Source organism: Alosa sapidissima, chromosome 12 (genome assembly GCF_018492685.1).
Source record: "Alosa sapidissima isolate fAloSap1 chromosome 12, fAloSap1.pri, whole genome shotgun sequence".
NCBI lineage: Eukaryota > Metazoa > Chordata > Actinopteri > Clupeiformes > Clupeidae > Alosa > Alosa sapidissima.
In genome coordinates, this window is record NC_055968.1 from 35,183,147 (window position 1) to 35,195,965 (window position 12,819).

The 12,819-nt window shown below is 44.4% G+C and overlaps 1 protein-coding gene across 2 annotated transcripts in view; it reads left to right on the plus strand.

Moving 5' to 3' along the window:
* The first annotated feature begins 1,365 nt into the window (after positions 1-1,365).
* Positions 1,366-12,819, plus strand: part of myo1f (myosin IF) — a 43,967-nt gene continuing 32,513 nt past the window's right edge. The window contains exons 1-5 of one of the 2 annotated variants that reach the window (XM_042111531.1): positions 1,366-1,383; positions 1,550-1,579; positions 7,415-7,546; positions 9,701-9,790; positions 12,340-12,434. In XM_042111531.1, coding sequence (XP_041967465.1) covers positions 1,577-1,579; positions 7,415-7,546; positions 9,701-9,790; positions 12,340-12,434 — 320 coding nt within the window. In that variant the 5' untranslated portion in view covers positions 1,366-1,383; positions 1,550-1,576. The other variant, XM_042111530.1, reaches the window with a different exon arrangement.

The window sequence follows — 12,819 nt, forward strand, 5'->3', positions numbered from 1 at the left end:
AGCTCGCGCTGCTCAGGAGCAGAGATGACAACAGCGCACGCTCAGGGCCTGTCAATCAAAGCTCACACACAACACGTGTGCTATAAACGCGGCCACAGGGGGTGCTCTAAAGGGGGAACCGAATCAGTTACCAGTGATATCAGCTGGGCACAGCCTGGCCACTGTCTGCTGCTGAAATGACCTGAATGTGTGTGTGTGTGTTTGTGATGGCCAGAACCTGATGCTAAAATGACCTGTGACATGATTGCGCTGATATGCATGTGTGTGTGGAGTGACCTACATGCCCTAGAAACACGTTGAATAGAAAGTAGACTACATATTCCAGATGTAGTGGACTACACATCCCAGATATGCTATTCGGTTATTAAGTGGTGATGCAATAATGGGCTGATAATTCTCTTTCCGGGTCCAACTGCTTTCAGAGCCTCTCGTTTTTCTCAAAATGAACATTTTGTTCCGATATTCAGAGCAGCCTTTAAGAAAATTGTCATCCTACTACTCACTTGTTGCCTCAATCTAATAAAATCCTATTTTTCGCGGAAGCCTGGACATTAACCTTGATTGTATCATCTGGCTGCACAGCTACTGTAATCAAGTTTAGCCATTTTGTTTTTACTCTCTAAAATGGAGGTGATGGTGACCAGGTTTGGCTGGCTGTGCTAGTAAATGCTTTTTGACAAAAAAGCTGTTGGGCCCATGACGTCAGACTTCCGGATAGTGGAATACATTCTAGATATAGTGGACTAGACTACATATTCCAGATATAGTGGACTACATATTCCAGATATAGTGGACTACATATCCCACATATTCCAGATATAGTGGACTACATATTCCAGATATAGTGGACTACATATCCCACATATTCCAGATATAGTGGACTACATATTCCAGATATAGTAGACTACATATCCCAGCTGTCAGGTGACTCCATTGCAGGTCCTGATGAGGCACTGATAGACCTCATCAGTGTCATCTGGTACACTGAATTACATTGTGAACACAGACGAAGAAAGTGTGTATGTGTTTGTGTGTGTGTTTTGTGTGTGTAGGTATGAATGCATGTGTGTGTGAGAGTGTGTTTCCTGCCTGAAGAAAAGACCACTCCCTACATGTTTAACATGTCACTGTGTCTCTCACTTGTTTCTGCCTGGTGTCCTTCAACAGCACAAACAGAGCAAAGGAAGATTATTTGACTTTAGTCAAACCTTACTAACATGACACACACTCACACACACACACAGATTCTAAAAAGTTATGTCTCAAAATGACAAATTGTGTGTTATAACACAATCTATATGTGTGTGTAATGTGTGTGTGTGTGTGTGTGTGTGTTTAAACAGCTCTGGTTTCGTTCATAGTCTGCAAGTATAAGGAAGTGAGGTAAGTTGGGAGGATGTTCGTTGATATGCAGTGTCTTGTGCGTGCGTGCATGTGTGTGTGTGTGTGTGTCTGTGTGACTGAGCTAGAAACACTTTGAAATGGCGTTATTGTAGGTCCATCTGCTCCTGACAACTAACTTTTTCCTTTTACATTCTGGACACCAAAGAAAGAGGACATCCACAGCTGCAGAAAAATGGTGAATATATATTTTTCTCTTTCTCTCTGTGATCTGTTTCTCTCACACACACACACACACACACACCCCGTCACCTCACTCTGTGCCTCTGACTCGGTCTCCCTCTGAGCGGATAGTTGATGGGTGTCTAGACAGTTCAGCTATGTCAAGTAACGTTAACCTTGTGCAGCGTCTCTGTGTTTTGACGGGTCAGAAATCGGTACACACACAAACTCGAGGCAGATCAGCTGTTTCTCGCTGCGCTTCAGGTGAGGAGAATGAAACAGTGCAAGGTGTGTGTGTGTGTGTGCGTGTGCGTGTGTGTGTGTACAGACCCGGTGTGAGACGACTGTAAGGTGTGACGGTGTGAGGTGTGACGCTGAGAGAGGCTTAGTCGTGAGAATAAAGCAGTAGTGAGGAGACAGACACACTGATGCACTGATGCATTAAGACATTAACACTCGCTAGTGTGCAAGAGCAGAGAGAGAAAGAGGACGTTGTGGTTAACAGGTTAAAATTGTGACTTTGCTTCCTTAAATGGACAAGCTGAGGTCCCTGCCTGCTGCATTCTAACAAGCCTTAAATCCTGTCACGCCTTGCTAGCATGTCGCTAACAGCCTGCTGTGTGGCTCCATGCGATGGCTGTGGGTCCACCTGTGGCTAGCTCCACCTGTGGGATGCTCCACCTGTGGGTCGCTCCACCTGTGCCACATGTCTAGTTAGCCAGTACATCTCCAGGCATTCACTGATGGATCACAAGAGGACAGGAGGGTAAAACAACTCCCACTAGTGCAACTCAAACACAAGAGGACAGGAGGGTAAAACAACTCCAACTAGTGCAACTCAAACACAAGAGGACAGGAGGGTAAAACAACTCCAACTAGTGCAACTCAAACACAAGAGGACAGGAGGGTAAAACAACTCCAACTAGTGCAACTCAAACACCAGAGGACAGGAGGGTAAAACAACTCCAACTAGTGCAACTCAAACACAAAAGGACAGGAGGGTAAAACAACTCCAACTAGTGCAACTCAAACACAAGAGGACAGGAGGGTAAAACAACTCCAACTAGTGCAACTCAAACACAAGAGGACAGGAGGGTAAAACAACTCCAACTAGTGCAACTCAAACACCAGAGGACAGGAGGGTAAAACAACTCCAACTAGTGCAACTCAAACACAAAAGGACAGGAGGGTAAAACAACTCCAACTAGTGCAACTCAAACACCAGAGGACAGGAGGGTAAAACAACTCCAACTAGTGCAACTCAAACACCAGAGGACAGGAGGGTAAAACAACTCCAACTAGTGCAACTCAAACACAAGAGGACAGGAGGGTAAAACAACTCCAACTAGTGCAACTCAAATCTGGCCTTGGGCTCCAGCACAGTCAACGCCCTTGCTTGGCCCGCTGATGGGTTCATCAGAACACCTGTCATGTCACACTAGAAGGACGAGCATCTAAATGTCATGTAGTTAGATGTGTGTGTGTGGGCATGTCTGTGTGTGTGTGTGTGTGTGTGTGTGTGTGTGTGTGTGTGTGTGTGTGTGTGTATCTGCATCCAAATCTCATGTAGTTAGATGACTGATGTGAGATGACTGAGTTTGTGTCTAGGTGTGTGTGCCTGGGGAGGAAGGTGTGTGTGTGTGTGTGTATGTGTGTGTGTGTGTGTGTGTGTGTGTGTCGGTGTGTGTGTGTGAGTGTGAGTGTGTGTGAGTGTGTGTGTGTGTGTGTGTGTGTGTGTGTGTCCAGTCCAGGAAGTGAGCCTTGCATGTTAGAGAGGGCAGGTTTTCGCAAGCTTGAGGTCACTATTGAGACAGAGGGAAGTGTGTGTGTGGGAGGGGGGGGGGGGGCAGGGTTTCTATCTCTGAACTTCCTTACTGCACAGGTCCTCTACTGCAGGGAACAGGGGAAGCAGCCACACACACTCAAACACATGCACACGCACACACACACACACATACACACGCACACACACACACATACACGCGCGTGCGCACACACACACGCGCACAAACACACATGCACGCGCGCGCACACACACACGCACACAAACACACACGCACGCACACACATGCACGCACGCACACACACACATATACGCGCGTGCGCACACACACGCGCGCACAAACACATTTGCACGCACGCACACACTTACACACACACACAGACACAGAGCCTGTCTCCTAAAACTAGAGCCCAGCTCAGAGGTATTGATAGATATTAAGGTGAGTGTGTGGAGGAGGGGGATAATTTTAGGCATCGGCTGTTTATGCATAGCTGAGAGATGCAGACCACTGATGGTGGAAGCGGTTTGTTAAAGCAGTTTGCTGTTTATTTCCTTCGTAACTCAAGACAGGCTCAAAACTGACTGACTGTCTTTCTGGCGTGGTGTGAAAATAGAAGAGAAAGCCATTCGTACATTGTGATGGATCATCCTTCAGAATACTGATGTATCTGGAAACTGGAGTATTTTTTTTTTTACATTTCCACCAGTGAAAGTTTGCGCTTTGTGACAACTTTAGATGTCATTTTGTAATATTTGGCTAATTTAGTAACCCTTTATCACAGCTTAAGCTCTCATCTCTCGCCTGAGTGAACCCAGAGTGTGTCTGTTAGTGCATCTGAAAGATCCATCTGACCATCTTCCCTTTCAAGCCCATTTCCAAATCACCAAAATCCCAGGAACCAATCATAGCCTCTTGTTCGGCATGGGGCAATCTTTAAATCCCAGGAACCAATCATAACCTCTTATATGGCATGGTGCAGTCTTTCTATGACGGACGAAAAGCTTTCGATCTGAAACCTTTTTTGGAAGTACAGCAAAACATATCTTTCTTGTAAATTATGGTTTTACATGCAGAGTTGTCAACTCAATTCTGCTGACGCAAAGGCCTGGTAACTGTAGGCCTACTCCTGTTAGGCTTACGAATGAAAGGTTGTGATTTTGACCCAGGGGATTGCCACTGTTAAACCCCGGAGCAAGTCACTCAACCCTGAACTGTTCCAGATGGGCTGTCCCTGTAGCTAGTTCAATGTAACTGCTCGTATGATTAATATTGTAAATAATGACTAAATATTGAGGACAGGACAGGGTCTGGACCAGAGGTGGGCCCATGCGGCCCGTTATGCAGTTTAACATGGACCATCAAGCAGTAGCAGACTCTGTCCACTGGGCGACAGCAGGAGTGTCCGAGTGCTAACTGTGTTGTCCATGTTACTGTGCGACAGCAGGAGTGTCGGAGCGCTAACTATGTTGCTAACTGCGTTGTCCATGTTACTGTGCGACAGCAGGAGTGTCGGAGCGCTAACTGTGTTGCTAACTGTGTTGTCCATGTTACAGGGCGAGAGCAGGAGTGTCGGAGTGCTAACTGTGTTGTCCATGTTACTGTGCGACAGCAGGAGTGTCGGAGTGCTAACTGCGTTGTCCATGTTACTGTGCGACAGCAGGAGTGTCGGAGTGTCGGAGTGCTAACTGTGTTGTCCATGTTACTGTGCGACAGCAGGAGTGTCCGAGTGCTAACTGCGTTGTCCATGTTCCTGGGCGAGAGCGGGAGTGTCAGAGTGCTAACTGTGTTGCTAACTGCGTTGTACATGTTACTGGACGAAAGCAGGAGTGTCGGAGTGTCGGAGTGCTAACTCCGTTGTACATGTTCGTGCTGCTCTGGTTTCTCACAGCTGTAGGCAGAGCAGGCGGTGATATTTATGGCTGTGGTTTCCCTGTGTTCTCTGTGGCTCTGTGTGTGTCTGTGTATATGTGTGTGTGTGTGTGTGTGTGTGTGTGTGTGTGTGTACAGTATATGTGTATGTGTGTCTTTCACCACAAATGCATATTCACACTGAAAATGTTTGGCATTTGGTACCAAGTTCTGTTTAGACAACAGCTCTCATGTCGTCAACAACAGTTGAGTGTTACCTGCAGAGGCTTTTTATGATTGGCATTTAACTATGAGGTGGGACTAAATCAGTCTGTTAGGAGCCTAGTGACTCAGAATTGCACCTGTTTCATGGTTCAGTAATTTCCTGTGTATTAGCCGCATTGTGTATAAGCCGCAGTACAGAGTTTTATGCAAGTTAAAAGAAACAAAACCATATTAATACTATATTAACTGCCCCCGTCTATTAACCTCATAGCTGAAGAAATTTTGCAAAATTATAAAATTATAAAATTTTGCAAAATGTATAAGCCACGGCTAATAGTTGGGAAATATAGCATCCATGTGTGTGTTTGTGTGAGTGTGTTGGATTACATCAGTACACAGAGACTCTGAGATGGTGTAGTGAGATCACCTCTTAACTTTAGAGAGTTGAGAACACAGTGGTGTGTTTGTGTGTGTGTGTGTGTGTGTGTGTATGTGTGTGTGTGTGTGTGTGTGTTGGATTCCATCAGTACACACTAATGTAAGTGTAGTGAGATTACCTCTTAACCTTAGAGAGTTGAGAACACAGTGGTGTGTGTGTGTGTGTGTGTTGATCTGATGGTGATCTTTAAATATCCCTCTGCTGCTGAGAAACGCTAAAGAGGAAGCGGACATACTCTGGCTCTCTGGCTCTCCTGAATGAGCCAACAGGATGATAAAACTTCTCTTTAGAACTCTTCATCTCTCTCAGTTCCCAAATCTGTTTGGATTCTTGATGTTCATTTTGCATAGTTCTGCTTGGTGTACACGTACAAATACTCTTTTGATCCCGTGAGGGAAATGTGGTCTCTGCATTTATCCCTATCCGTGAATTAGTGAAACACACTCGACATTGACATTAATGGCAGTCTGTCAGATAGCGATCTCAGCTGAGCTGGCTCTCACGTTACCTTAACCTAGAAGCTATGTTAACATCTGTAATGTAAGATCTGCAACATCTGTAAAACAGCGAACACGAACACAGCCTGTCACTTGAGTTGCAAGACAATAACTTTAGGGAAAACTACATTTTATTTTAAGGGGGCCCTAAATCGGATTTTAAGGAAAATTTTAACTTAATGTGTTTTGTGCAGGCACCAACAAAGCTGAACAGGCACCAGCTGTTTAGCTAGCTGTTAACGTTAGCAGCTGCTAACAGCTGTATGCTGACTAAATGGACTTATTTATACAGTCTATGAAATTAAAAACGGCACTACACATTGAAACCGAAAATAAATCGTTCTGGCTAGTTGTTATTACTTACTCATCCATTTAATCCAGTGTCGTCCATGTCGTTAATCCTGCTAGTCATAGACCACTTGACTGAACTGAACTAGGGAAAACAGCGTCGGAAAGATTCAGTTGCTATCAGTTGATAACAGACATGTTGTACAACACTGCCATCTGCTGGTTGTTCCGTGGAGGGTGTCTTCGCATTCAAATCTAGTGGCATTTATTTGTGGATCTTGGTGTGCAGTAGGAATGTCTCAAAATTACCTCATCGACATAAAAGCAAAAAGGAGATTCACAAATGCAGATTCCACATACAAAGTCAAGCATATTTATTTTCAAATCTCGAAAAATATATTTACAAAGACACGTTTATTTATATAAATTTGTTTATTTATTTGTATGTCACATTTTTATATTTGTATTTTGTATTTGGATATTTATAAATGTATGTATATGTATATATATCCTTTTATATATATTTAAATCATTTTGAGACAATCCTCACTCCATAGAAACAAAACTTTAGGAAGGTTTTATATGATTTATCTTACTGGTAGCCCAAGTCTGTCAACGGTTATCTTCAGATGCTGTTCGTACAGTACTATGTTGTACTGCATTCTGATTCAGACACACTTGCTCTGGTAGCAGGCAGCTCATTCAGCTCAACTCTCCTGAGTCTACCTGTCAAAGCATGACCGTCTGTAACCTGTTCTCTATCTCTACAGGGTAGCAAGTATCACTGGCAGAGCCAGAATGTCAAACAGAGTGGGGTGGACGACATGGTGCTCCTCTCCAAGATCACAGAGGATGCCATCGTGGAGAACCTGAAGAAAAGATACTTGGACGACTATATCTTTGTATCCTCTACTATGCTAAGCTCATTTAGCCATTGGTGCTCTTGTGAAGACCAAAGCCGGTCTCTGTTATGCTAAGCTCATTTAGCCTCTGCTATGCTAAGCTCATTTATCCCTTGGTGCTCTTGTGAAGATCAAAGCAAGTGTCTGCCATGCTAAGCTCATTTAGCCCTTGATGCTCTTGTGAAGATCAAAGCAGGTCTCTGCTATGCTAAGCTCATTTAGCCCATGGTGCTGTTGGGAAGACCAAAGCAGGTGTCTGCTATGCTAAGCCCATTTAGCCTCTGCTATGCTAAGCTCATTTAGCCCTTGGTGCTGTTGTGAAGACCAAAGCAGGCGTCTGCTATGCTTAGCTCATTTAGCCTCTGCTATGCTAAGCTCATTTAGCCCTTGGTGCTGTTGTGAAGACCAAAGCAGGCGTCTGCTATGCTTAGCTCATTTAGCCTCTGCTATGCTAAGCTCATTTAGCCCTTGGTGCTGTTGTGAAGACCAGAGCAGCTCTCTGCTTGGTGCTCTTGTGAAGACCAAAGCAGGTGTCTGCTATGCTAAGCTCATTTATCCCTTGGTGCTCTGCTATGCTAAGCTCATTTAGCCTCTGCTATGCTAAGCTCATTTAGCCCTTGGTGCTGTTGTGAAGACCAAAGCAGGTCTCTGCTATGCTAAGCTCATTTAGCCCTTGGTGCTCTTGTGAAGATCAAAGCAGGTCTTTGCTAGGCTAAGCTCATTTAGTCCTTGGTGCTGTTGTGAAAACCAAAGCAGGTGTCTGCTATGCTAAGCTCATTTAGCCCTTGGTGCTCTGCTATGCTAAGCTCATTTAGCCCTTGGTGCTCAAGACCAAAGCAGGTCTTTGCTATGCTAAGCTCATTTAGCCTCTGCTATGCTAAGCTCATTTAGCCCTTGGTACTGTTGTGAAGACCAAAGCAGGTCTCTGCTATGCTAAGCTCATTTAGCCTCTGCTATGCTAAGCTCATTTAGCCCTTGGTACTGTTGTGAAGACCAAAGCAGGTCTCTGCTATGCTAAGCTCATTTAGCCTCTGCTATGCTAAGCTCATTTAGCCCTTGGTACTGTGGAGACCAAAGCAGGTCTTTGCTATTCTAAGCTCTTTTAGCCTCTGCAATGCTAAGCTCATTTAGCCCTTGGTACTGTTGTGGAGACCAAAGCAGGTCTCTGCTATTCTAAGCTCATTTAGCCTCTGCTATGCTAAGCTCATTTAGCCCTTGGTGCTGTTGTGAAGACCAAAGCAGGTCTCTGCTATGCTAAGCTCATTTAGCCTCTGCTATGCTAAGCTCATTTAGCCCTTGGTGCTGCTTGGTCTCTGCACAGAATCACACAGTAAAGGATCCATAGAGCAGCAGAGCTGCTGCGCCCATATTAGCTGTTGACATCCTGTTCTTCATGTTATAAATAATGTTGCAACTAATTGTTGACAAATTCTACACACACCACACATACACACACACACACACACACACACAGAGTTGAGTTCTGTCTTACTAGCCAGAGTACCACCCTTCACCACTGTTCTCCTCTGGCAGTATCACACTCTTCCTCTTTCTATATCTCTGCCCCCCCCTCTCTTTCACACACTAGCCCTCTCTTTCTCTCTCTCACCCTCACTCTCCCCCCCCCCCTCTCACCCACTAGCCCTCTCTTTCTCTCTCTCACCCTCACTCTCTCTCCCCCCCCCTCTCTCTCACCCACTAGCCCACTCTTTCTCTCTCTCACCCTCACTCCACCCCCCTCTCTCTCACACACTAGCCCTCTCTCTCTCTCTCTCTCTCTCTCTCTCACCCTATAGCCCTCTCTCTCTTCTCATTCTCTTTCTCTATATGACTCAGTTGCAAGACCACTTGCAAGCTTCCTCATTTCCCCGCACACAAACCACTACCACAGACACCTACTGTAAACAGGGTCACCATGGCAACTCACTTTGCCTGATATCTAATAGACTGTTGTGGGTCACTGTGTTAGCCTACGGTCCGTTTTGAAGTACATTTACATATTTTGAATATGTAAAATAAATGTAATTTTACTTTTTAAAAACATATTTTAGTTTGAATAGTAGAATAATTAGATTCTTCCTTTAAATACCTGGAAGTCCAAACTAGTAAACAAGTAGCCTACTATCTCTTTAAGTCTTTAACTTTAATCTCAAGACATACATCGGCTCAGTGTTGATATCAGTCAACCCGTTCAAACAGATGCCTTACTTCACTGACCGGGAGATCGAACTGTACCAGGGGGCAGTAAGTACACACCATCAGACACCTGACTTCCATATTCACAGGCTATCAGTGTGTGCATGTGTGTGTGCGTGTGTGTGTGTGTGTGTGTGTGTGTGTCTCCAACAACCAACATGCGGAGGCAGCTGTGGGGAAAGTTGCCCCAAAAGTGGCTCAGAATGAACACAGCAACAGATTCTGAAAACTCTAATGGCTCTATTTTAGCGATCTATAACGCATAGTCTGAAGTGCGATGCGGATGAATATTAAGGGCATGTCAAATTCACATTCGCTATTTTAACAGCCGGAAAATTGTCTCGGTGCCAGGCACATGGTTAAAAAGGGTATTAATCAATCAGGGGTGTGTTTTGGGCATAACATCCATTAAACCAATGAGAAAGACATCAGTCATTCCCTTTAAGAGCAAGGAACGCAGCATCAAACAGGGTGTTCGCATTTTGACCGAGTGAGTGCACCTCTGCAGAAGGATTCCACTAAAGCTCGCTTTACTAAAACGTGTGTGTGTGACAGGCAGAGTATAGCCTACATATACTCTGCACACGCCAAGTATTTGCACTCATAGACAACAGCAAAATAAAGTCTTACACTTGTTGTAGTTGTTTACTTTTACTATTGACTGACAAGGGATTACAATAGAAAACATAGCCTGAAAAAAGCAACCCTAAAACCTAATAATATTTGAATGACTGAATACAGCGGCGCTCGGGGAGCAGTGAGGGGTTAGATGCCTCCTACATTTCTTGTATCATTACATGCAAATGTGTTGAACTAGCTGTCATAATTAGTTGTCATAGTCTGTCTAGCATATATACAGTACATGTATGTGACCTGACAGACAGGAACGCCAGGATGTATGGAAAGATGTACAGTGGTGGACAGCTCTGACCAAGGGGCGTTTTACTGTATATTGGTCATTTTTCATTTGCACAATGCTGTAAAAGCCTTTGTTTTCTTTATTGTCTTATACTTTGTTTTCTTTATTGTCTTATACTTTACTGTCACAATGTGTGTCAACAGAAAAAACTTTTAAACATATCCACTGTCTAGCAATCAACCCCGCCGACACACAATAATGTGTAACTTTGTAGTTTTGAAATAGAAAATAGTGCTGCCTTGCACATTGTTCATTAGAAAATACTTACAGAATAAACAAGACAAAACTATTATGACTATCTTGGCATAAACAATGGCATCATGACTTGTCATTTTGATTCCAGTGACATTTTCATTGGCATATATATTTGCTTTTGAGGCATAAACTAATCATTTTGAGCAAGGTACGCACTTTTGCAGGTAATCCGCTGTGAAGTTTGCTCTAATTGTTTTGAGAAATGCACTAACTGTTGTGCAAAATGTTAATGATGATTCGACAAATGCACCAAAGCGACTGAGAAAAACTGTAATGATCCCTCCGTTGGGTGCAAGCTAACACACACACACACACACGCACACCAACATGCATGCACACACACTCGCACACACACACGCACACACAGACACACACACGCACACACACAGACACACACGCACACCAGCACGCATGCACACACACACGCAGACACACACACACACACACACACACACAGACACACATACACACACAGACACACACACACACACACACACGCACACCAGCATGCATGCACGCACACACACACACACGCTGATGTACTCCTTGGGCCCTATCATGACAGTCAAAAGCGCATCGTCACTCTTCAAAAGCTTAATCAAATTTAGTAGGACGTCCAGTCCACATTGGGAGGGTTTTCGTTATCAAACCAGTTTTTTAACCAGTCATGGGTGTGTTTGGGGCATATAACATAATTTAAACCAGCCATCTGCCATTCCCTTTAGCGGCGTAAAGCGCGATGTCAAATAAATGCATCGGTATTTTGACATTCAACGGCGCATTTGAAGGAGGCTGCTTGCGAGACCGTATGGAATATATAATATTAATAGTCATTCCACTACACTTAGCATAGACTTCACGCATTTGCACTCTATTATTTGAACTCATTGGCAAAGTGAAACCAACTTCACCATGGTGTAAGTCAACGACAAGACAGTTATATGCAGTTGCTTTCAATGTTACCATCGAAAACATAGGCTGGAAAAAGCAACACTTACCCTAATATTGCTCAAATGACTGAATAAAAAAACATTTATCCTGCAGAGGAGTTGCTTATATGTTGTGACAGTGCGTCTTCAGCTGTGCTCCATATGTGTCTCTCGCCTCTCCCCTAATCCCTTTTAACCGTCATTACCAATTTGCAAATGATGGTGAATAACTACAGTACTACTCATCTTGAGTTGTACAGTATTTCGTAATATCTTTATTCTAATTATGTTTCGCCATAGACTTCTGACCAGGTGTACAATAGCGATTTTTAGACAGTGCGCCAGGCCACTCCCTAGGTTGTTAATTGTCACACCCCTGGGCGCATTGTTTAAAAAATAAACGTGCAAAATACCGAATGAAAGTTTGCGCGGGTGGAAAACGAGTTTTACGTGCACCAGTGTGCAAAATACAGCCCTTTGTTTGTATCCCCTAGGCCCAGTATGAAAACCCGCCCCATATCTATGCTCTCACTGACAACATGTACAGGAATATGATGATTGACAGCGAGAACCAGTGTGTCATCATCAGGTGAGCTCCTCTTGTTTACATGTTTACCAGCAGGTCCAACCCTGAGGTGAGATTGGGTGAGATTTGTGCCTCTTTGAAACTGCACCTTCTTCCCCTGTAGTCCGCTTCCTAAAGCACTGTTTCCTTCCTAACTGAATCTCTCACACACATACACACACCACACCTCTGTCACAAGCGGCCGCTCTTCTCTTTGTAAGCTGGCTTTGCGGTTTCCCACCTTCTGCAGGCTGTTGCCTGTGTGTGCCCTCTGACCCTGTGTGTGCCTCTGGGGCGTGGGCTTAGATGAAAAGCGTGTGTGTGTATGTGGGTGTGGGTGGGTGGGAGGGAGTGTGTGTGTGTGTGTGTGTGTGTGTGTGTATAGTGTGTGTGTGAGGGTGTGTGTGTG